At 33.2% G+C, this 26,054-nt stretch overlaps 1 protein-coding gene across 4 annotated transcripts; it reads right to left on the bottom strand.

Moving 5' to 3' along the window:
- Window positions 1–5,371: 5,371 nt before the first annotated feature.
- On the bottom strand, window positions 5,372–25,003 carry LOC120629849. Of its 4 annotated transcripts, XM_039898912.1 has the most exons (9): window positions 24,758–24,836; window positions 24,337–24,484; window positions 16,846–19,240; window positions 15,303–15,561; window positions 12,952–13,068; window positions 11,872–11,981; window positions 11,037–11,169; window positions 10,099–10,340; window positions 5,372–7,319 (listed from the first exon to the last, which is right to left on the bottom strand). In XM_039898912.1, exons 3-9 carry the CDS (start codon window positions 19,215–19,217, stop codon window positions 7,244–7,246), a joined length of 3,309 nt encoding a protein of 1,102 aa, XP_039754846.1. In that variant the 5' UTR covers window positions 19,218–19,240; window positions 24,337–24,484; window positions 24,758–24,836; the 3' UTR covers window positions 5,372–7,243. The 4 variants fall into 4 exon arrangements, with proteins under 4 accessions (XP_039754846.1, XP_039754844.1, XP_039754845.1 ...); XM_039898910.1 differs by lacking the exon at window positions 24,337–24,484 and having other exon boundaries at window positions 24,758–25,003; XM_039898911.1 differs by lacking the exons at window positions 12,952–13,068; window positions 24,337–24,484 and having other exon boundaries at window positions 24,758–25,003.
- Between the last annotated feature and the right edge of the window lie 1,051 nt (window positions 25,004–26,054).

The raw sequence follows: 26,054 nt of genomic DNA, 5'->3' as shown, positions 1-26,054 counted from the left end.
AATCTCACCTGATGGAAAGTGTTAATGAAGCCTAAGATGGGACGCGCTTGCTTAGAAGATGCATACATACCTCGATAGTTAATTATTATATAATTTGTTCCCACTTTGCCCCCCTTACAAGGATTGTGGCAAAGGCAGTATTGGTAACGGGGCTGTGTCAGATATATAATCTATCTAGCTGCCTTCTTCTTCGAATTAAAGGTAACGCGGATTGTTCGGCTACACCATAAACATTTTAATAACTACGGTGACATTTAAAAATATATTTTATATTATTTCTAGTCACTTATGTGAAGCTAAAGCAGTCATGTATTTAAAACAACATTACATTTATTATTCTTTATATACAGATAAGTTTTAGAAGTACAGTAAAATAAAACCTCTGAAAAGTCAAACTTTTAGAGTGGTACTCTTAAAGTAAAGCTGTCACTCGAAAGAGTAAGACAACTAGTAAAACCTCGCACTTTAATGCTCGCTATGTTTAATATAATTTCATTCGTTACTTTTTAGAGTTAATTAATCAAGTACAAAATTAAATGTATAAAGCACCAAGTTTTAGCAAAATATTTTTTATTTGTGCAAATAATTTCAATTGTTGCAACCGAAAATAAAAACTTAAATATAGAAATAAAAAAATACCGTCAAACACGATTCAAAAGACACTTTAAAACCTTATCCTACAAACATTAAATTTAAACCATTAAATAACCGTATCATGAGATCTGATTATTAATATTAAAGGCTCTCACAGATTGGGTCTGTTCACACTTAAAGCACCATATGTGCATTTTATTTTGCAAGTGTAGTTCGTGCCAGTTCAAACCATTAGATCTATAAAAACGGACCGTAAAGATGAACATTATGGATATTCCGGCAGGCACATCATACCTGCTTCTGGAGAACCTTTATGTCAACATGGTTCAAAACCAACTTACTACTGTAAATAACAAATATTACAGACAACGTCTACACTACAACATTTAAAACTTATTAATAAACTTGTTTATACTTATTGGCACATCACTTTAGAATCTCATATTCCACTGAAATAATTTCAACACTTCATATGATTGAAATCCGGATCCAACGGATCTAAAAATATTGATAAATTCGACCATATTTTGTTCAAAATATGGCCGAAGTTTAGAATGCCAAGAAATGTAAACTTTTCTCGACTATTTTTTTTTTTCTATTCTAGGTACATTATTATGTTACGTGGCAACATTAAAATAACCGGGGGGGGGGGAAAAATTGTAAAGAATCCTAACCATCCTTCAATCTGATGTATATCCTTGGCCCTTTTTCTTAAACTCCCTAATCAATCCAATAGGATCTTAACCCGTACAATTTCATTCTGATATATTACACTAAATTTTTTAGCAAATCAAAGTGACCTCGTCACTATTAATTCAATTTATATTAACAAGCAAACAATTCAAATATATTTATAACAATGGTGGTCCCACACAGAAATAAAGGGCTGTATGCGAAACTAAAAAAAAATGTAGCGCATCACTACCTGGCTATCGCTAATGATTAATGTTGTTTCATCAGCCTAAGTTTTATTTTTGTCTACTACATGTTAGCCCTGGACTGCAATCGGTAAGTGTGGACTTTGGATGCAGTCTAAGATGGTAACGGGCTAACCTGTTAGTGTATAAAAGTTAAAATAAACCCATACCCCCTAATCAGTTTTTACATCAAGTTCCATCTTTGTTTCTAATTCACATTTTCTGATTACAGCTCCAACATATTGGCAGAATAAAAATATTTGCTATACAGAAACAAAGCTACATATATTTCACGTGCCCGTGCGCACTATTGCAACGCTTTTAACGCTCTCAAGGATTTAAATAAATCCTAATAAGATTTTAAGTTTGTGAGCATGTATGGATTTATGAATGTTTGTTACTCTCTCACAAACTACTGAACGGATTTGATGGAAATATAGAATGGAGCTAGCTTAAACCCTAGATTAAAGCATAACACCTATGCTAATAGACTATTTCACGTTATTTCACGTATGTAAATAACTATTGCTGTAGTGTAAAGCAACTTCCTCGACTGCATCAGATTTATTCTAGCCCCCAAATTTCCCGTAACGTATAAAAATATATAAAAACTTTTTTGCAAAAATTTACTTTTAGTAAAATACAAGAAAAGAAAAAAAAAACAAACAAGAAAATATGAACGTCACTCAGACAAAGATTTTCCTAGGATCTTTCATCATCGTCACGTTCGTTTAAAAAAATGTAAAACTTAACTGTAAATTTTGCAACGCCTGTTACATTCTGTGTGGGTGCCTCCACTTCAAGGCATTTTATTTTTGTTCACTTCCGTGTTCCGCTTACCAATAATTATTATATATTAATCAAAGTCTGTTTTGCATATTGTCTTGACCTTGAATATTGCCTGAATCGGAACATCCGTAAGCCAATAGGTAATCCCATATTTATACAGGATGAGTTTTGTATTAAAGTAAAAACTTTTGAGTTCCATCACATTGTACTAACTAGAAAAATATGTCCATACCTTATTTTGTTTCTTTTGGACATAAATTAATTATTTTTGTAAAATCTTTTAATTAAGTTTTAATGCTGTCAAAACTAAACTATTTAGGACTCCAAACTTCTTATCACTAAAGGTATTATAATAAACTAGTATGAAATGAAACCGATCACCTATAAGTTTTTCTTTTCCAGTATTATGGTTTTACAATATTCTGAATAATCTGAAACTTCTGTCTGTCTGAAATCATTAAAAAAAAAATAGTCAAATTAGTTGTTAAAAATTGAGTTAAATAAAGCCTTTGAGTTAGTTTTAAACCTTTTAGCCTTTTTTTAAAGTTTCTCGAAGATATTTGCTATCACGGGTTAAAAGGCAATGTTTAAAATTATAGTGAAAAACCTTAGGTGATCGGTTTAATTGCAAATTAGTTTATATATCACAATAATGATAATTTAAATATACTTAGACAATGTAAGTTTAATAATTTGCTGATAAGGATATACAGGGAAAAAATACCAGGGCAGTTTCCGAAACCGGCATCTTAATTCGTATGGTACCCTTAACTTTAAAGATTTGATTTATCTTTAACAGTTATCACATTTAAACGTATAGAAACTACATCACAAGGGTTTTTAAAAGTAAACTACGAGCTTTAGAAGCATAGAAACAATTTTATTTTCTCAAAAGTTCTGATGCAATTGATGCTTTAAAACGTTATTAAGACCCTAGATGGATTTCTAGCAGGCCTTAAAACTCGTAACGACTGACTCGAACAGCTCGCAACTATTCTAAGGTACGAAGGTAGGTATACGAAGTTTCCAAAAGATGCTGGTGTCGAAAACTAGCCGTATAATTTTTCTACTACTGATTAGGTATGAATTTGCAAGAGATATTTAGTAGTAAATTATTAATGCTATTTTACAAAAGTTCTCAAATTCAGCATGGTTTCATTGTAAAATTTAATTAATTTTACCCTGTTACGATCCAGGCCAGTTCACCTAGGTTATAGAAATAGCATTTTTTTTTAATTTTTAAAAATAAATCTAATGCCTTCATGTAAACTCGTTTACAAATGGATCTCCATTACAAAAGTATACAAATCGGCCAAATAAGCCTTTATAGTACCAAAACTTTAAAAAAATATTTTTCCTTTTGGACCGCAGTTCAAGGAAATAAAGTTTAAACATTTGGTTTACGTTCGAACTCTATAACCATCAAACTTTTCAATTAAAACTTGGAGATGTTTCTACATGCCATTCCTAAAATTCCGCGAAGGCCAATCATTTCTTCTTTATTTTAAACGTCACATGACGTAATTTGGATGTAAACTATACTATTTGAAACTTATCCTAACTTACATTTTGTAACATTCATCACATTAAATTGACACAGAAACATCAAGAGAAGAATAATAATAATATTCTGATGGCACACTACAAACGATAATATTCAAACAAAAAGATTTTTAAATGTCAAAGATTGTTTGACAAATGGGAACAGTACAAGGTCATAATATGACAAACAATTTCAAGTAAAATTATTTAAAACGAAATAGTCACTTTCTTAAACACCCTTTTTTCAAAATGACATTACATACCAATACGCAAAAAGATAGAGCAGAGAGATAAGAAATTAGGACGAGTAAATTTTTTAATATTTTCAGTAAGTGCTTAAAAATCTTTAGTCGTGTCTCGTCTTGTAATGTGCTATCAGCTTTAAAAGTTACTTACGTCATTTGATCGACATAATTAAAATCTCTAACACCTATCTACAGAAATACTTTTTAGTCACCGTCCTAATTAACTATTTTGAGTGAAAATAACAAAACTCTTTTATTATTATCACTCCGTTCTAAAATATTGCGATACACGGTTATTCGAAGTTATCGCAAGAAGAGTACGTTTGCAGACACCTTTTTTGGGGTTTTTTAAATAGCATGTTGTCGGTGTAAAAGCGTACAGACCGTATACCGAAAGAAAATAATGGACGAATGTGACCAAAATCTTCCATATCCATTATTTATTGTATCTAATCTAACACAAAGACATAGATTTTTTCTTAACAATAAAATTTATTTACTTTCAAAACGAGACGAATACAATCACTCGAGAACCATCGAGTCCATAAACTGACTTACTTTTATGCAATTAATAAGATAATTCTTATTTTATTCTATTACAGTAAACTGTTGTAATTATTTTTTAATCGTAAACACCTGTCATGTTATAATTGTAAAATTCCAAGTGTAAATGTCAAACAATAAGGCTTTTAATGTTTTATAACTATTCTTTCCCTTTTATGCTAGATAAAACAAGTTCTTTAAATCATTGGTATTTTTAAATATATCTTAATATCATAATAATTATCGCATGACATATTCAAGAGGATAATATGCCGAGAAGAGAGCTTATAAAATATACTGATATTTAGTAACACAGAATGATACTCCATTCAAAGTTGATAAAAATGTTTTATAAGAGAGAATATAATATCTTTTTGTATTAAAAAAACTCCATTTCTATATTATTTAAATTGATAAGTGACTTCCTAACTATTCAACAGTTTAATTTCAAAAGTTATCATTGTAAACCAATTATCTGTATGTAGCTATGTATCATAATAAAAGCATTTATCTGACGTGTTTTACTAAGCATATTTTTTAATTGAGCTCACTTATCAAATTATATAATTTCGTTTTAGATATTCAAAAATAATAAATTAGTTTTATAAGGCTATCTGAGGTATCTTAATTTCAACGTAATTAAAAATATCATATAGTGAGGACCTAGAGATAAAAGTTAATTTAAAAAATAAAGATGATCTGAGATTATCAGAAATTTCTTTGAAAAAATTTGTACTTTTCTTATTAAGACAATATAGTGTAAGAATTTTTTAATATGTTCAAAAATAATGTTATATTTTCTTTTTAACTTATATAGCGAAAAATATATGTTAAATACGGAAAAATAGCGATAACGAGAAAATGGCAAGAAACATAATTGGAGGCTAAGCATATACAAAGCTGCAGAACAGCAGATATAGAACGGTAAGCCATTATTTCAGGAACGTATGCTGAGACCCCAAAGACCCCAGCTGTTTTGTGCATATACAATTACAAAATGCTGTTCTCAAATGCTACGTCTTGCCATGGCTAGCCCATCAGTTTATGTTAATAACTTAATTTTTTTTTTTGTTTTGAGCAGGCTGTATAAACAACTACAAAATCCTTGTTTAAAGTCCGGGCTTATTGTACAGGTGCTTTTCTATCATCGCTTTAAGTAGGATGAATATAACATTGTCGAAGTTTTGTTACAGATTTGTAATCCTTATTTTTAAGGACGTCAATGTATATATAAATAAACTGAGAATAAATCTTAAGATCTTAAGATACTTTACTAACTAAAACTTAGCATTGTGTGTATTAGACAAAATAAGATTAATTATTTATGAAATTGATCACCGACTACTGAAAAGTGTCTCAATTTTCAAGGTCCTCTTATCTTGTTTTAAATTTTAACGAATACGCTTAATAATTGAGGAAACTGAACTGATTGAGAATTCTGTATTCGGCCACTACACTAACTACTACATAATACGACAAGAATCCGAGTTCTACTGAAAACTTCCTACTTATTTACACAAAAGTTTCATACTAAATTGATATAATATGAACATGTGGTAGTACACTTATATTCATAAAACTTTGGACAAACGGTGTACATATTAAAGCGAATATTATAAAAATGTGGATCGAGCGAAGTTTAACTACTCGGGTGAACGTTTTACAATAAATTAATTAAACTCTAGTAATCTAAGCTGCTATGTAAAATTATGGCGCAAAGCCAAAAATGAAACCATACTTACTAGAAAAAAAAAATGCTGTCTTATAAGTACTTAACAGACTAGAAAACATTTTTTCTCTCGTAAAAGTACATTGCGATGACAATCTTTCCACTTGGTATTCACATATTTATAAATTTCCATCAAAATATGTATGCAGGTATGAAAATAACAGCTTATGTGATCGAATTTTATTGTTGAAAACATCCGTTTTGGTTTCAAAACCAAAATTTCATATTCTGCTTAGATTTTATTGAAAACTGTATATTATTTTCATTTTTCACATCAACCTCGAGTTCTTTTCTAAATATCAGTGCAATTACTAAGTTTAACAATCACCAAGGTTCTTCAATGTGCAATTTACCAGGCGGTCATTTGACAGTTTTTCAACAGTTCTTGATAAATATTTAGATTTTTTGTGAACAGTTTACAGCTATAATAAATTTAAGCCACTTCCGTCCGTGCGTGCTGTTAAAAGTCTCTTTCTTACACAAAAAAAAGCACTTTTCACTGCATATTCTGGAATCTATCCAGTTAAAATCCAGTCAAAGCCGAAGTTTTATTCAGCAACATCAAATAAGCTCGCAGCATTTAACCGAACTTGTCACATATCACTTGTATTCTAAATTAACGGTTCTTGTCTATAGAAGAAAAATGACGAACGCGGGGTTGTGATCATATCGACGCACAGAACATTTTGTGTAGGCGGAGCACATACAACGCAATGATTGCAATACGGGCAATAAGGTGTGTACATAAAATGATTAGTGAAATGATTAGTATAAACTGGGACATTGTACGTCTCATAATACTGTGGGAATGGGGGGAATTGGGGGAAATAAAGGTTTCTATGGTGTGATTGTAATCGCTCTTGATCGAGCGATTTCATTCGACACTAAGCGATTTCGTCAGATAATTTGTCGATAGCGGACACCCTAGCAGTAAGCAAGCCTGGGTTCTTCTCGGTAAAGCTGCAAACAAAAAAAAGCTAAAATGAGAAGAGGCACACAGGGTTAAATAAAAAATACCAAAAATCCCTCGGCTTTGTAGTTCCTACTAACAAGTAGAGTATCTATATATGTAAAATATTTAATGTTTCACAAACTATCGAGTTAAACAAAAAGTTGTAGATAAATGTAGTTAGTTTCTAATGAAAACAACTATAGGACGAGAGCTTTCTGGTATTTTTGATTTAACCCTGTATACAGAGTGAATTTTTCAATATGGCGGGCATGAAAATCTTCAAAAAGCTTTCGAGGATTTGGGAAAAATCCACTTATGCGCATTTACTTTTCATCAAATCAGAGCCTTTGATAATGCATGACCACTTGAAATTCAGCCTGTATAAATATTGCAATCATTTGCAATAGTGCTAATTCTGTTGTGAATGACACAACTCAACTAGTGTTGTAAAATTGAACTAGAAAATAGTGCTATCCTTTTCTATCGGATGGCGTGTAAAAAGGGCAGCATTACTTTTAAGACTTGTCAATTTAATTTAGCTAAGAGATTTGTCTGCTACAGAAGCGGCATCCATGTTGCCAATTCTATTGTACCTAGACAAATCAAACAAGTGCATTAATTTATTCACTGGAGTAAGCTGGCAGGTGCTAATGTCAAATTGTTATTTAGTGTTATTTTATTTTAGTAATTGTAATTTTCTAGTTCAGTAGTAATGCTTTTCCATCAGTATTATAACGTCAGGAGCGCCATCTAGTGGGAAACATTGCAGTCTTTTATAAGCATTTTATTATATATAAAAATCTATGTATAATTAAGGACCATTTGGTAATCTTACATACACGCCCTGCTGAACTGACGCTTGTGCCAATGAATATACTAACACTGAGACGTAAGAAATTCTAAATGTATTTCAAGTAATATAAACTATATTCGTAAAAAAGTAATAGGCCCGTTTTGACATTTGTCATCGCGACGTAACTAATTATGGAACCATAAGACTCGGTACTCGATACTCACGATATATCAATTTAAGTTTGTATCAGTACTTGATTGATATGATTATGTATTGTAAAGTGTTCGTTCGTTCAAAGTTTTCCTTTAACTTCACAACTAATTCGCGTGACTGGCTGTTGATTATACGTCGACTTTTCAACATGTTGAAACAGAGTTCGTACTATATAACAACAAACACAAAAATCGAGTCAAATCACTATGTTTAAATCAATGCCAAAGTAGAAGAGCCAAAGTTAACGTAATAGTTAACAATATATATCAAACTTAAACGAGCGCACAGTCAACTTTACAAGATGGGGAACGAAAAACTGCGCAGTGCGCGCGGGGACGCTTCAGTCATGTGCCATACATCAAATCAGACTCATTATTTAGAACCCAATGTCGTCAATTCAAAATTTTATTTGCGGCTTTGAGTACCAAGCTCATTCTTTGCAGTAAAGATTACTACACAATATTTAATTTCAATATTCAGTAGAAAAAATGGTTACAACTCTAGAATAAAAAAAAAAGACTGAGAACGTAAATGTTTTCGAAACGTTTCGCAACAATTATAAATTGCGTAAGCGCAAAAAGAATACTCGCGATATATTCTTTCATATTATTTAACGTCCCAAAAAAAATTACGTATTTTTTAAAACACTGTATGTAATTGATTTTATTTTATTTTTACTTTCAGTGTCGTTCCAAGTTACATTCTATGGTCTTTACAAATGTCAAAACGGGCCTATTAATTTTTTACGACTATAGGCCTTATTACGCACTTTTGAAACGTCAAGTCCGTCTGTTCTGTCTACTGAGATATCTTATATAGAGGATATATCTGTGCACGAGATATCTTATAAATATAAATGTACATCACTAAATTATCTATTAATAATTAATTAGATTAGTTTAAAACTAAGTATATAAACCCTAAGTATATAAACCAATTTATTGAATATTGTTTTAATTGTTTCGAAAATTAAGTTAGAATGCAATAATAATTTTTCTTTGATTAGGTGACCTAAAATTCAAAACCCGTCTAGTTATCAAGGTTTGCAAATTGGTAAGAAACTTGCATGTCTTTGTTGTCACAAAGATGCTTGAAAGAATCTAAGACAGGTGTTCAAAAATGTGCAAACTTCAACTCTTTACTTCAAAACGGGTGACAATAGGATCCTACTTTAATCATTAAAACCATTTTTACTACTTGTGTAATTATAAAGATTAAAATTGTTAAACTATATTTACATATAATATGACCTCTTTATAAGACCTGTGAGTGTGAGGGAAATAAATATGATTTATGACCCGAAGGTTCAGTTTAAAATGTTTCGATTATAGTGGTCGCCCAATTCCATTTTTAATATAAATTATAAGTCAAAGTCAAAGCCACGTACTGGCGCCACTGTTATGGAAGTTTACCTTATGTCCCATAATATAAACCTCACGTTTTATCAATCAATCGATCAAAAATACTTTGTTGCACACAAGAAATAAATAAAAGAGAACAAAGGTACAGGTCATTTAAATTTGTGTAACAAAGGCGGCCTTATCACTTTTAGTGATTTCATCCAGGCAGCCATTATGAGAAATTGGCTCCCATATGAATCCTTATAGCGGTGCGCAAAGCTCTAAGAATATACATACATATTAATAATTACAAAAACAGTACATATATATAAAATAAATAAAATAAACTAATACATATTTACTTTACGTAAAGATAATATTTAAAAGAGTCACAGTCGATGGTATGCTAGGTCAAAATAATGTAGTTATAAATGTACTCACGCTAAGCCCCGTTCCAAAAGCCTTTTCATAACAGCAGGTTTAATCTTTGGCTTGCCATTACTGTGGAGTCCCCGTCCGGTTATGAAAAATAGCGTATGGAATTGAACGCCATTCTTATCTAGCATCTCCCTTAGTTTCTGAATGTGCGTATCGATGAATAGATCGAGGGATTCCTTGGCTTCACCCACTCTCAGGTAGTGCAGATCTATGCTGGAGTTATCAGGAGACCGGCTTGCGTGGAACTTAAAAGAAAAAAAAAATCTTCCAGTGTTTACTTTTAACTTTCGGTGGTATCACAGACTATATCCATCAACAATCCCTATCCCTACTAATATTATAAATGTGAATGTAAGTTTGTTTGTTACGCTTTCACGCAAAAACTACTTAACCGATCCTCATGAAACTTTGTACACATATTCTTGGAAGTGTTAGAAGTAATACAGAATACTTTTTATCCCGATATTAAGCTCGGTTCCTTTGGGAGAGGGGATGAGTGTTTGACGATTTATACCATAACTCCGACAAATTATAACCGATTGAAATAATTATTTCTGTACTTCTTAGGGAATCGGGATAAAAGGTAAGCCTATGTCCTTTTTCATTTGAAATGCCTCATGCATGTCAAATTTCATCCAAATCCTTTCAGCCGATTTTGCGTGATTGAGAAACAAACATACACACTTTCACATTTATAATATTAATAAGATTTTAATTTTTTAATTTAATTGTAGTTTTTATTTCATATAAGTTATATTATCGTAGTATTTTGCTTAGCTTTTTTAATTTTTATCATATGAGTAAAAATAAAAGCATTTATTATTTATTTATTATTATTATTTTGTTTTTAACGCTCGCCGCCCCGCGCTAAGTTGCCGATGTTAGCGGTGGAGTCGTCGCAAGGCTGTTACGCGGTTTGCTAGTAGTTTATAAAGACTTACTTGTATAAGAGTGGCAGCCGCCTTGCTATTGGACAATTCGTACATCCTCTTATGATACTCGGCTACTCCGCTGACGTAGGTCGCGGCCGGGGTCATGCCGCGCCTAATATATTCCTGAGCCTTCTGGTAATAGCTGTAGATAAAATTACAAAAATCAAATCACAAATATGTATTTTTTTTAGTCCTTTACAAGTTAGCCCTCAATTGTAAGCAACTCTAAAACGTTAACGGGCTAACCTGTTAGTGGCTAGGGTAGTTAAATGAAACCCATAACCCTTATCGGTTTCTACGCGACACCGTACCGGAAGGCTATATCGCTTGGCAGCACGCCTTAGGGATTAGGGTGGTAGCTAGCCACGACCAAAGCCTCCCAAAAGGTACACACACATTGTACAGTCCATTTTTTCTGACCTGTCTTGAAAACGTAAGTTGTTTTTATTACTTTTTAGACAAATATTTAGTTCTCTTTATGTTCTAAGTATACCTATAATATTTATAATTGATGCCACTTCAAGTCGCTTTAACGTGCTGAGAGCTGCTAAACGAGGTTAAAATAACAAAAAACTATTAATAATTTAGTATTTTCCAAGCGAAAAAAAATATTATTCTAGAGTACATTTCAAATTAAATTTATTTTTTAACTAAGCCAAATTACACTAGTAAAGTCAATTGATTGCAACACAATATAAAGTAAAATAAATTAGAATACGTGACTAATTAAAATTATTGCTTTTAAAAAGGCTTATTAATTTAGGCGTACTTGAATAAATGAATTATGAATTTTTGAATTTTTTGAATTAACAATGAAAAATTATTAAGGGTGTTTTCAACTTACTGGTTCCTCGAGCGCAAATGTTTCTCGGCCTCATCGCGATAATGGTCTACGACTAACATGTCCACTTTCTCTGACTTCGGGAGCAGTGGCCATTCCACCTCCGATATAGTCTGTAACAAAACAAAACCATCATCTATGAAACGTTTCTCCAAATACTCTTCTGGCTTACTTAACTCACATTGAACTGGTCATTCGTAATCAATGAATCTATCAGTAGTAGTAGAGCTATTTGTGACAGAGCTCGTCCGGGGAAGTACTGTCGCCATTATTTCTGCCGCTAAGCAGCATTGTTGCAATGCTGTGCTCCGGTATGAAGGGATGGTTGCCGGTGTCATCACAGGCACATGATACTTAACCCTACAAATGATGGTTGGTCCTTGGATGCCCTGTGAAGGGTTGCTCTGTTTATAGACGATGGTTTTCCACTTACCATCAGGTGGGCCATCTGATTGGTCCCTCAATTATTACTATAATAAAAAATCATGGCGAATATTAGGAAACTGTTTTGGAGAATGTTTAATGTTAGAAAATTATACAGTAAAATTTTAATGTTTTGAACACATGCACTTTATAATATATTTTATAGTTACTGCGCTAATAATTAATTTACCTAAAAATTATAAAATTGTTAAAACAAAACTTTGGGACAACAACATAAAAAAAAAACTTGCAACTTAAAAAAACAGTAGAAAAAATCTAAAATCCTCACGATATACAGCTATGAAAGATACCAGTTTTTTAGCATCTGTACTAAAAATAATATTAAGTAAAACTAGATTGCGCTGGGCAGTGTTACATCAAGCTAATGAGTTTTTGGTTCTAAGATGGTACAGTCTACCGGTTTATATTTCTCGATCTATTATATACGTGTATACCAGTCCACCCGATGCAGTTTAATATAGTTTAATATTATAAAAGACCAGTGCAATGTTTCATTTGGCAATGGTGCCCGAAGTCGAGCATTCCAGAATCCAGATACTAGGCTATGGGTGGGCAATACCCAAAGATGTAGAGTCAAATCGCCTAGTTGTTCAGAATTATTGCAAACTAGTTGCGTATGTACTGAATACAATATTTCACCTTTCTCTCCTCTTCCAGCAATTTCTGCTGTCTCTCAGTTTCTTTCTCCATAACATATCTGCCGACGCCATTTTTTGTTTCAAGATATTCGGTTTTACCGGTAGATATCAAGAGGCACTGGAAATAATAAAAGCAATAAAAATCTAATTAAACCGTGACTATAAAACTTTGAGAGCCCTCTGGTATGATTTAATCTTAAAACATATCGACATTATTACCAAGTTATGAAAAACCCACCACTGTGATCAAATGCAGTATGATGTTTTTACAGTTTAGGTTTAGTTGTAATAACCGGGGCCGACGACGGCTTAAACTGATCTCCCAGACACGCGGGTGGAGACCATAAATTTCCTAACTCGCGCCTGTTACTGCATTTTCTGATTTAGTTTTTTTTTTAGATATATATATTAACGCGGGCAAACGAGCAAGTGGGTCCCCTGATTTTAAGTGATCTGCAGCACCAGATGTGTGAAGCCACCAGAGCTTTTCCGGCTTTTAACTCTAAAAAATCTATTTTTATATAATCTAAAAAAAAAATCGGTCAGATCTGACAATGCCGTCTGAAATACAATATCTCAAGAGAAAGTTCTTGGGGTATTCCTGTGGACAATTTTTTCTATCCGCCCCTTGAATAACCTTGATTGCAGTTTGGAGGGATCACATGTGATGGGAGATTGTTCCACAACTTGTAAACGTACGCGGTCGAAATTAGCTGGTATTCCAAATAGCAGAAAAATGCCAGGCATGGTGAGGATGGAATTTATTTCTGCGACGTGAGGCGCAGTCAGAGGACAGGGAAGGCGGTATCAGTGTAAATAACTCTTCAGAACAATCTCCATTATAGAGTCGATAGAACACACAAAGGGAGCTAACATCTCTTCGGTGCCCCAAACCGCTAGTAAATTTGGGATTGTCAACTAGTCGATCACGTAGTTGTCAAACGGGTTATGGAATTGCCGACTATCGTGGACTTGTGGACTATGCAGCATTAGGTCAAGGTTACCTTGCTATTTGTAGTAATCAAAGGGGTTTGAATATTTTAGTATCAAGTTTATGCCGCTTTGTATTGCTACTGCCGGCCATTTTTGTAATCCACTGTATTGATCAATGGGTAGTATATGAGCCATTAGCTTGTGAGACTAGTTTCCTATAAAGCTAAAGTTTACGAGATATAAGCTATCAAAGTTTTACCGTTGGTATATATAGCGAAATGATTTTTTTATTTTATTTTATTCCAGCTGTTTATTGGGACATTTATTTGGCTTCTAACTGATTACTTATAATATTATTTTATCAAAAATAGGTAGGTAATTTAGTTAGTTACTAATTAGTTCTTAGTCGATATAACCGATGATTATAATGACTTAACTTAACTTTAAGTGACATTACGATATGGATAACAAAAGAATAACTGGTTCAATGTGTATTGGCTTCTACGCAATTATCAGATAACGACTAAGACACCCGGAGGTATCTTTGCATCGCTGAATCTTATCCAAGATGAAGATGTATCGAAAATGCACCCGTTTTATATCACTGTCATTTTTGCTTTCATTGAATTTAATTAGTTTCACTCTCATGCAGGTTTGTGTTTTTTACGTCGAGTTGAGATAATAATTATATTTCGTATACCTACGTATAAGCTTAATCGAATGCAGTGTTGTGTTTTGGAGCCCTGTGACTCTCAATGAAGATAACCTTAGTTTTCCTCGGAACCTGGGGTTCCAATCAAAAAAAAATATTTCGAAATAAGGATAATCAAGCTTTATTTTATGATAACATTTATCGATATACAGAAGTATTAGAAAGTGTCCTAGATCCATACTGTGCTGGTCATTCTCCTTTCCAGAACGAAAACGTTAGAACCAAAAACGCACTGTGTTTTCTTTTGCTACACCACCGCCATACTTATCATTAGTCCTTCGAGCCGTTTCTGTAGCACTGGTGCCATGGAAACTCGTTTCATTTTGTAAACTGAGTGAAAGCAAAGAAAAAGAGGAAAAAACTAATGAAGTAACGCAAAGAAAAAGCCAAAAGAGGAAAAAACTAATGAAGTAGAAGGGGTTTCAAAACACCAAAGAATGAGTAAATAGCTGTATAAATTTTAAATAAGAATTCGTAACCAAAGAGTTTACGTAACGACAAAACGCCAATATCATAAGTAAGAACCGAATATTATTGACGTTTTGTTTCATAATTATAATACATAGAGAAGCCAAGGTAGGTCAAATAAAACTGACATTTATAAATAAAGTTTTAAATGATGGTAGTGAGCCAGTATCTAGCTAAATAAATATTATTACTTGTAAATTAACACACAAGATGAGTAAACTTTAAAGAAATTTACTTACCTCAACAGTTTCTTGGAAATTATTATCATGAGCCATAAGCAGTTCAGTTAAGATGTCATGAGGAACGTCCTGGAATAGGTTATATAATTTTTCCCTTGTCAATCTGGCGGCTAGGTCATCTGGCAGATTGTTACGCCACTCGTCTATATCTTTTCGGTAAATCGAAAGTGCTAAATCCAAATCCATTAATTCCTTGAAATCAGGTACTTCGGGTTCTTTGCCTGCTTTTGTCATTTCTGCTTGTTTTTTTGCTAATTGACTGTGGAAAATCGTAAGAAAACTATTTTTAGACAAATATCTTTATTTTTTGAGTTTCAGCTTTATTGTGTTATTCGTTTACGAACACTCGCCTGCTTTACAAGTCAATCCGGAAGAAAAGTAAAACTATGGAGAAAATTGAACCTGCTGTGATAAAAGTCAGTGAAAGATAGGTACCGAGAAAAAGGAACGACAACGCGTCGATACGTCAAACCAATTTTTTTAGTTGTGTGGAGACCAACCTGCGCAGATTTTGGAGGGGATTGTTACCGGGATTGTTACAGTCTATGCAATGGCAAAAAAAGGGGAAACCGCCAAAGAAATTCAAAGTGTCGGAGTCGGCGGAAAAGTTGATGGTTATTGTATTGGGATTGTAAGCGGATAATACTGATTGATAACAAGGAAAAAGGTAGGGCCATAACCGGAGAATACTACGCAACAAAACTAGAAAAATAAAAGGAGGCCATCCAGGAAACATGTCGAGAAGATTGACCCTTGTGTGTTGCTCTTGCAAGACAAGACCCCGGTTTACAAGAACAGAACTGCAATGGCTGCTCTGCACACGCATGGCTTCGAATCACTAGTCAACCTACCGAGTCCAGGTCGAGCCCCATGTGATTTTTATTGGTTCTCCAATTAAAAAAATACTTAAGGGGTAAAAAATTTGGCTCATTTTAAGGCAGGAGATAAAAAATATGTTTACGATGTTTTAGAAAAAATCATTCATAGATTTATTGAGCTTAAGGGTGATTTTATCGAACAGAAACAAAAGATTTGTTGCTTCATTTTATTTGAAGCCCTTTCATTCTACCAACTGTTGGACCTCCCCTCGTAAGAAGAATAAGTCTAAACAACGTCTCCGCAAACACAATTAACTTTCAATGTAAACAAAGCTGGTGGTTCTCACGCACGTGCTTTACGCAAAATTTATAAGTAGGTACAGTTATTTCTCTAAAAGTATTGATCCCAGCAAAAATTTTGCATTATCATGTTGTTTACTAGCCCAGCTGCATACTACTCCCCATCATGTGGAATCTGAACCAATTCCAGTATAATAATAATTAAGTATATTGTAAAGATGAACTTCTAAATATAGAATGAAACCCCTTACTGGACCAAATCACATTTAGTTCAATTGTTATGTATACACCATACTTTTAAAACATTAGTAGGAAGTACGCAACACATTCGCGTAAGATTTTTTGTAAATATAATAGAGTAATTAACTTTGCGCGCAAAAAGTTAGACGAAACAAAAAATCACATAAATTAAAAAAAATACTCACTAAGCAAACTCTACATCCTGTTGGACCATCATTTCTGCTGATTGTTTAACGTCTTCATCTAGTTGGTCCACGAGTGATTCCATCCATAATGCGTTGATTTCTTCCAAAAGGGACATGGGCATATTAATTTTAGGGATAACATTCGGAGGGTACTCCATATTACGGCGTCCGAAAATATCATCAAGTTGAGATACGAATTCTTTTCCCAAATTAATACTTAAATTTTTTTCAATATCTTCAAAAACAACGGGCGAATTTTCTGTTCCTGCGTCGTTATTCTCAATTCTTGATGTGCTTGGATTATTGTTATGATTTGAGATGTACTGTTCGTTTGACGATGTACATGCTTCATTATTTTCAGTTTTATGAGGCTCAGGTGTTACTGTATTACTTTGTTCATCATTAGTGTTTCCCACTTCATCAGTTATAGATTCACCCCGTCGAAGTTTTCTTATTTTTAAACAATGTTCTGAGTAATGATTATCCGATATGACTACATTCTTTTCTATTTGTCGTTTTAATTGTATGGAACTTACTGAAACCGTGTTTTCTTTTTTACCTTTAGACTTTAAAGGCGTCGGTGTAGACTGAGTATTATGACTAGTATTATTTATCTCTAATACTGGCGGTGGCAATGGGTTATTATGATCCGGTATGATATCGTATGCCGCTAAACATTGGCATAAATCAACGTTATCCTCTTGCGCTTCGGCTTCTGTATCTGAATAATCATTACTATCAACATTATCTAATTTAATTCCGGCTCCACCTGTTAATACAATATTAACAGCCCAGTTAACATCACCGAAGCAATTGTCAAATACGTCCCGTAAGTCCGATCTGGCTATATTTTTGAAAAGTTTTCTAAATACATTGAAATGCTGCTCTTTATTCGGACAATTAAAAGTTATAATATTATTGTTATTATTAGTAGAAGTACTTTTATCAAGCATCCACTTTTCTGGCATTTTCTTATCTTTTACTGGAACATGATATTCATTGATATTTCTTGGTGCAGCAGTTAAAACTTTTAAAGGATTTTTTGAAGGGGATATTGTTGTATCACCGTATTCTATGCAAGTGCTACTTGATCTCTTTTCTATAACAGGAATACACTCCATCTGTGTAATATTGCTTGCTTCTCCCCAAGATGGTAATAACTTGAAACATCTGCTCCAATCATTATCAACTTCATCAGAAGATTGAAAATTTTCTGTAATACCAGATCTCAGTAACTTATTTTGTCTTTGAGGTTTCGAACTCACAGAACCGGAATCCACACTATTTTGAGCTTTATTTTGGCCGTTATCTTCCCAATTATCACCATTTTCCCACTCTTTTTCTACTTTCTCCATCTCTTCGAGGCATTTTTGTAGTTCTGCAAACTGATCACAATTATTAGATAATGGTGACGATTTTTGAGAGTTGTCAATTGTGATCTCTGCCAAACTTCTTTGAGAATTATCATGAGTTGCATCCACTGAATCTTTATTACTCTCCGAAATATTCACAGATTCTGTATTTATTGATTGATCTGTTAATTTTAATGAAAATGGAGGCTTTGTTCTTAAAATAGGTGGCCTTTCAGATGATGTATATCGCAACTTAAATATCTTTAATAAATAGTCACCATTTATGCCACTTTGAAAGTTATCCAACTTTCTTCTAATAGCGGCGACTGGAACATTATGAGAGTTTCTTCTGCATAATTGATTTGCTTTTTTTGCCCATGGTGTATTTGGTTCTAAAACTTCAATAATGTATCCATTTTTTACCCCTTGCACTACATAGCACTCCATTTCCCAAAGTTCTATATTCGTGTTATCTATAATTACAGGACTTACTCCTTCCGCCATGGCATCTCTAGCTCTTCTTTGATTCCACTCGTGTGCCTCAGAAATTCTTGATTTATCATATATATAATCGCCATTGCGCATAAAGTAAGCGTCGGTACTAAGTATATGAGTTGAATAATATTGGTTTCTCGTGCAATAAATTGCATCGATAATTCTTTCAGCAAGATAAGTCTTTCCACTTCCAGGTAAACCTCGCATAATTATTAAAATACGTGAGCCCTTTTCATGATGTTTAAATATTTTCCCAATCTGATCAGTCCAAACATTTTGCATACCTGGAGCAGAAGTCGCGTTTGAAGCCTGATATACAAGCGGAATTGCTGATCTAGAAGTGTTAGCATTTGACGCAGCTGCTTTGAATATTCCAGAAGTTTTATAGTCCATAGTGTTATTTATATCTGAACTGGTCTTGTATGTTTTAGGTTGGTTATCTTCTTCTACTGCTTGCTCTAACTGGTTTATACTTGAACCAGGTTGTGTATTATTAACTTCTTTTTCTTCCATAATGATGTTCATTACAGCATTTGCAGATTCTTCAACTGGTGGCAGTAACAAAAAATGTAATATACAGAATGTTAGTTAGGAATGAGTAAAAACTCTAAATTAGTAAGGGTGGTAGTTATTATTTTTTTCAAAATAGCGGCCTCATATAAAACTATTTTATTATAGTATGTATATTTTTTCTAGCATAATAACTGGCATCAATATTATAATCGATACTGAGTCCAAAACCGATTTTTATTTAATTTTTGTCTTTCTGTCTGTCTGTCTGTCTGTCTGTCTGTTAGTCCGTCCGTCCGTTATTTGAAAGTGTATACTATCAAGCATGTATTGTCTAATTTTAAGATCTGATAAATATTCTCTGAGATAAAGTGCATAACTCTTCACTCATAACAGCAAGTAGCAAGGCATATAGCACATAGCAACGAATGCATGCGTACCGTCCTACTAATGCTATAAATGCGAAAGTTTGTGAGAATGAATGTATGGATGAATGGATGAATGGATGAATGGATGAATGGATGTATGTATGGATGGATGGATGGATGTCTGTTTGCTTTAACGCCACAACGAAAGAACCGATTTGGCTGAAATTTGGCAGAGACATACAATATAGTCTGGAATAGCTCATAGGCTTCTTTTATGCCAGAAAAGAAAAAAAGTTCCAACAAGATAGCATCGCTATCTTTCCGCAATTGTTTTAGATTGACGTGAAAAGTAACAAAGGCTTCTTTCTGTCTGTCTTAGCGAAAAACTGAAACTACCGAAAGGATTTTCGTACGGTTTTCACTAATGAACATAGTGTGACTCATGTGGAAGGTTTTAGTGTATTTTATTATGGTTTTCTGTAAATTGGCTGAAATATAACGATGTTTGTTAATGATAATGAATGATAATATATAAAAATAATGTACTACATGTTGAAAGTAATCATTATTACCTACAAAAAGTCCGGTAGGCTATATGTCTAACTGTTATGTCTTAATAACCGCTTTTTGTTATAATTTGTCACTCAAAACATGGGTGCAATGTTGACATTCCTAACATGATGTTAATCCTTATCCAAATAAATAGTTTTATAATTAAAATTGATTAATTATCTGCAAATTCCTCTTTAAATTTACATTAGACCTTTTAGAAGTTACGAAGGGTATAGAAATGCTAAAGCAAGAAATATGCAGAGGGACGCTCGGCCGCGTATTATATAGTTTGAAAATAAAACTGCTGCGGCTAAAACGGCGAACTTCCATACATCACATTATTTTATATAAAATTGTGGCGCCTATACCTAGTTGAAAAAATAATTAATTTATTTATTATTAAACTCTTTATTTGTATACCACAACATTTAAAATGTAACAAAAACAGAAACATCGAAAGAAGTAGTAATACAAAAGGCGGCCTTATCGCTTAATAGCGATCTCTGCCAGGCAACCTTAGAATTAGGAAAAAAAAAAGAAGAGGAGAATAGACTGCTGGTGGTACAAATATTAAAATACATACATGCAAATAACTACATGCCAATACATAAACTAGTGTGCACAAATAGATAAAAAGTAAATAATATAATAAATAAATAAATATAAAAATAAACTAATATATATAATAACAACACTTACATAATTAAATACTTTAACATACAATAAATGAGTAAGTACATATATACATACTATTAAAAGTCGTTAACAATATAATGGGCCTTAACTGCTCTTTTAAATATCGCCAGTGATTTGGATCGTCGTATGCTCAATGGAAGCGCATTCCACAATTCCACAGCTCGTACGCTAAACGAACGCTTATAAAATTTTGTCTTATGATAAGGCATACACAGCGTCAGCGCACGGCACGATCTTACACCAGATTGCTCACCAAGAAAAGTGAACTTCTCTTTTAAATACGAGGGAGTATTTAGATGAAATAACACACAGTACAGAAGAGAAAGTACATGCATATCCCGGCGACGACGAATAGGAAGCCACTTGAGTTTTTGTCGAAATACGGAAACATGGTCATATTTGCGAAGGCCAAATATGAACCGAATAGCCAGATTTTGAAGACGCTCAAGTTTATTAAGCTGATCCTCGGTCAGATTAAGAAAGCTTGCATCCGCATAATCGAGAATAGATAGAAAAAGAGAATGTGCTAGCATAACTTTGGTCGGAATTGGAAGAAATGATTGCAGCCTTCGCAACGAGCTCATCGCCACAAACACTTTCTGACTCAGCTCTTTGACATGCACTGTCCATGACAATTCCCGGTCGAGGTATACACCAAGATCTTTCACAGAGTCGCAAAAAGGAATAGCGATGCCATTATAAATAACAGAAGGAATGCTCAGCCAATCAACCCTCGCGATCATTCCTGAGCTACCAATAACGATAGCTTTTGATTTTGCAGGATTGACCTTTAGCCCATATTGCCTGCTCCACTCAGAAATTGCAGCCATATCATTATTTATAGCTGCAATAGCAGAACCAAGATTTTGAAGGGTAGATGAGCGATATATTTGGATATCATCTGCATACATGTGATAGAGAGAAGAGATGTTCAGCAACAGATCGTATTCAGTACGTATTCAGTTTTTAACTTTTGTACGTTATTTCTATTTAATATCAGTGTCACGATGTTTGTCCGGGTTGAACTCTGAAACTACTGAACTGATTTTATATTTTTTTCTTTTAAATATGTGTTTTGTTCCTACTGAAGATATATCTCAATTTATAAATGCATGCAATGCAATGCATTTATTTCGAGTTATTTTTTCTACCTAAGAATTGAACAAAATACAAGAAAACCACAGCAACGCGCGGCCGGTGCCTTACAAATGTTCTAGCATGGAATATGGTAGGATCAATAAAACAAGTATATTTTGTGCTACTATTCAGCTATCTATCCAGACAAACTCTGAGACATTAAGGGTTTATGTTTAAAATATATGTTAATAAAGTATCTAAAAAACTAAAAAATCGGAAATAGATAATTAATTATTATTCAATTAAGTTTTGTATAAAATGAATTTTAATACCCGGTTTTTACTGTTTTAGGCGATAGCTTGATAAAATATGGATAATTTTGAAAGTATGTTTGATAAAAATGTGTTCACTAGACGCTTAAATTTTAGTCAAATAAGATTTCGCCATTGTTCTTTAAGAATCGTCTAATTGAATCACAAACAACAACAATAATTTTTAACAAACTTCACCTCTTTCAAAGATACTCACAAAGACAGGACAACAGTCAAAAATTAAAAAATAAAGTTTCATTCATGCATTCATGCTATTAATTGTTATGTTATTAAGCTATATTGTAATTAACCAAGTATTAAAAGCAAGCAGAGGGTCCACCCAACGGTAACCATCGGTAAACCATCGGGTGAATGCAGGGCATGGCAGGTGTAGGCACACATCCTGTTATGTGGCGCCCTGTGACCATCAAGCTATATATATATGGGGTATTCCATGCCAAATCGACCCCTTTTGAACCTTACCCCTTTAGATTTCAGCTTACCTTACCCCTTGAGGTAGAAAAAGATAAAAAAAAATCAGCGAACTGCTATATACTGCTATATATGACATACTGCTATATAGTCTACACCTACATCAGTAATTCAGATACCAAACATATTTTTTTTGCAATTGTACTGGAAGGATCTAATATTCAAACCTATGATATTAAGTACAGATACAATTTCAACATAGTTAAACAAATTTGCATATTATTATTAATAATTGTTTTGCCTTAATTAAAATACTTTGAATTCCCCTGACAAATGACTGCATTAATAATGTTTGGCATAAAAGCAGCACTACATATTAGTCGATAGCAGTTGGTAAGCTATGATGACCCAAGTCAGTAAATGGATGGATGCCCGTCTTTGGAAGTATGAAAGATAATTTGTTATCCATTAGTCTCTGCTCCTATCAATTACAAGAAATAGTAATTGTTAACGGAAGAAACAAAATCGCATTGTTAGTTGATTTGTATGCTAAAAGTTTACCATGAAAATTTCTAACAGTTTTTATTTAGTCCTAGCGCTGAAGTCATCGTAAATGTAGTTACACTTCATGTATTCAGTATTGTTATGCCTTAAATGAGGGGTTTTCGGCTGCCTGCTGAGGAGTTCTGTCCTGTATCTCTAATCATATTCATCATATCTACACAAAATTTGAGCAAAATTAGCTGATTAACCTATCCAATACAAAAGAAATATTTAAATTGATTTGCATTTTACAGAGTTATGGTGATAAATTGTCAAACAATTTCACTTTCAAAGTTGAATGTCAACCTATCCTATACAAATGAATTATTTAAATTGATTTACATTTGCCAGAGTTATGGTGATAAATTGTAAAAAGCTTTCACTTTCAGATTTGAGTTTTAGGATAAAAAGTATCCTATGTCCTACCTTGTAGTATGAACTCAAATTGTGCAGTTCCATTTGAATTCATTCAGTAGTTACAGCATGATGCGCGGTCCAGATACAGAAAAATATTACAGTTTAGGGTTCAATATAGGTTATAGAGTGCCCTCCGTAAAAAAATTACAGAATGTGCAGTACAGTGTACAGAATTCGACCGATATACTAGCAGACTCTCATATACTAGCAGGCATCTGTCAGGCTAATTTGTGAATCTAAACCATCCAAGGTGCCACCCAAATGTAGGTATACCAAAAAATTCGTTCAAATTGGTCCAGCCGTCTAGGAGTTCTGTGACATACACACACACTCAAGAAATATATATATATATAAAGAGATAGCCATATAATAATTAGAAATTCAGATTCTGATTTTCATAATTTTTGGTGCATAGGTGTAAAGAACTATTAACTTTAAAAATATACAGATTACAAAGAAGAAGAAATAATGAAAAAAACATACCCTAACATACTACAATAGGATAGCAGCATCACTTTACACTTAAGACATATCAATTCAATTATGGTACCATCTAAATCAAATTTAACTGTATAACTAAACTAACACAGATCAAGAGCAAGGCCTTACATTGAAAACAAAAATAGCAGATTTTCATCAAACATTTAAATCTACAATCACTAACATTCTAAAACACTGCAGTACATAATAGATCATAATAGATTGTAAAATACATTAATTGTGGGTTAAATCACATACCTAAATGTAACTTCAGATTCAAACTAAGGCAGAACAAAGGATGTTGGTGCTTCGGTCTGACCGGCAATAATCAATACTGTGCAGTCGCCAAATAAATCAATGCAGGGTTTGCATCCCGGGAAAATATTAGTAAGGGTTTACAATTTACCTGCAAATGAAACTGAACCTTTTAGCAATAACCATAAGGTTTGTTTTAAGCAGATTTTTAGCTTTGCGCCCTAACGATAGCCTTGTAGAAAGAGGCGCGCAATATGTATCATATACAATACTGTACACAAATACGTATACAAACACTTGCACACCTACAAACACACTGATGAATGCGTCCAAATGAGTTTGATGTAATTCACGAGTGTGTGTATCACAATCACAGGTAGAAAAACAATACGTTTTTAAAATATGGCAAATAAATTTTACTTACGGTCTCCCCCAAAGTTTTCAACGATGTTGTATAATACGTCTCTGCTTAAAACTTCGCCAAAGGTGCTTATTATTACATCAATAATATTATTGTAATCTGCCTGGTCTTGGTACTCCATGTTGTTAACACAATATAATTTCACAAGCAAACTAATAAGGTATACTACTAATCAATTTTAATGTCTGCTTTAGATTCACTACGGAATAAATAGAAAATAGAACATTAACGTGTTTATTACGAAACTCATATTTTACCACTGCAGTACCCATAGATTATACACTATACTAGAGAGCAGTACCACACAATTGACTAATATTGTTTTTTAATTCCTCTCAGGACAGGCAAAGATCATTGACCATACAGCCTCAGAATAGACTAAATACCAACGTACTGAAGTGTCAGTCGCATACAGGCTACAGCGAACTCAGCAGTTTCAAGTCAGATTGGTATTTATTTTCAATAAATAAAACTGCAAAATCTAGCGATCTGCTATGGCGGTTGAATCGCCGAATTCAAAGTTACAATTTACAATAATTAATATAAATTAGAAAATATAAATATAAATTAGAAACAATAATTTCTTTTTCTGTGAAAATCACTGCGTATACCAATTATTTTGAGATTTTTAAACTATCAGTTGCAAAGTTTTTTGTTATCAATACCAAAAACAATAATCTTTAGCTAGGGAACGGACTTTATCAGGGGTGTGGTAGGGTACTCTCCCATTTTCTAAAAAACTTCTATACAATGCCATAGTTGGCAGTCATTTAGACTATGGGCTATTTGAATTAAACCCCATAAACAAATTGATTAAAATTCATTTAAAATCTTTGAGACTCTACAAAATCTTACTTGAAGCAATGAAATCCTGGCTTGAAATTGTAAAAAGTGAAATATGTGTAAATTTCAAGTGCAAACCACAATCCTCGGTATTCACTAGGGAGTCTTTAGAAATCCTTGAAAACATCCTTTTTGTAGAATCTCATAATATTAAGCAATCTTTTATATTGACTGACTCTTTAAGCTGCATTCAAGCGCCTAAGGCAAATCCCTTTCAAAGCAAAGGTCTTAATCTTTATCATCTTTTAGATCAGGTAAATCCTACGGCAAGCAGCCCGAAAAGAGGCCTGTTTGTCACTTTGGCCTGGATACCAGGTCACATGGGTATAAAAGGTAATGAGACTGTTAATGTGTGTGCGAAACTTGCCCCATTGAGATGAGTTCTTTAGTCCATTTTTAAAACTTCCTCCATCTTCGATCTTCGATCTCTCTTGCAAATCGATGACTATTAAAGGCA

The sequence above is a fragment of the Pararge aegeria genome, chromosome 15 (genome assembly GCF_905163445.1).
Source record: "Pararge aegeria chromosome 15, ilParAegt1.1, whole genome shotgun sequence".
NCBI lineage: Eukaryota > Metazoa > Arthropoda > Insecta > Lepidoptera > Nymphalidae > Pararge > Pararge aegeria.
The sequence above is the reverse complement of the archived record's forward strand: the minus strand, read 5'-3'. Positions and strand labels throughout refer to the sequence as shown.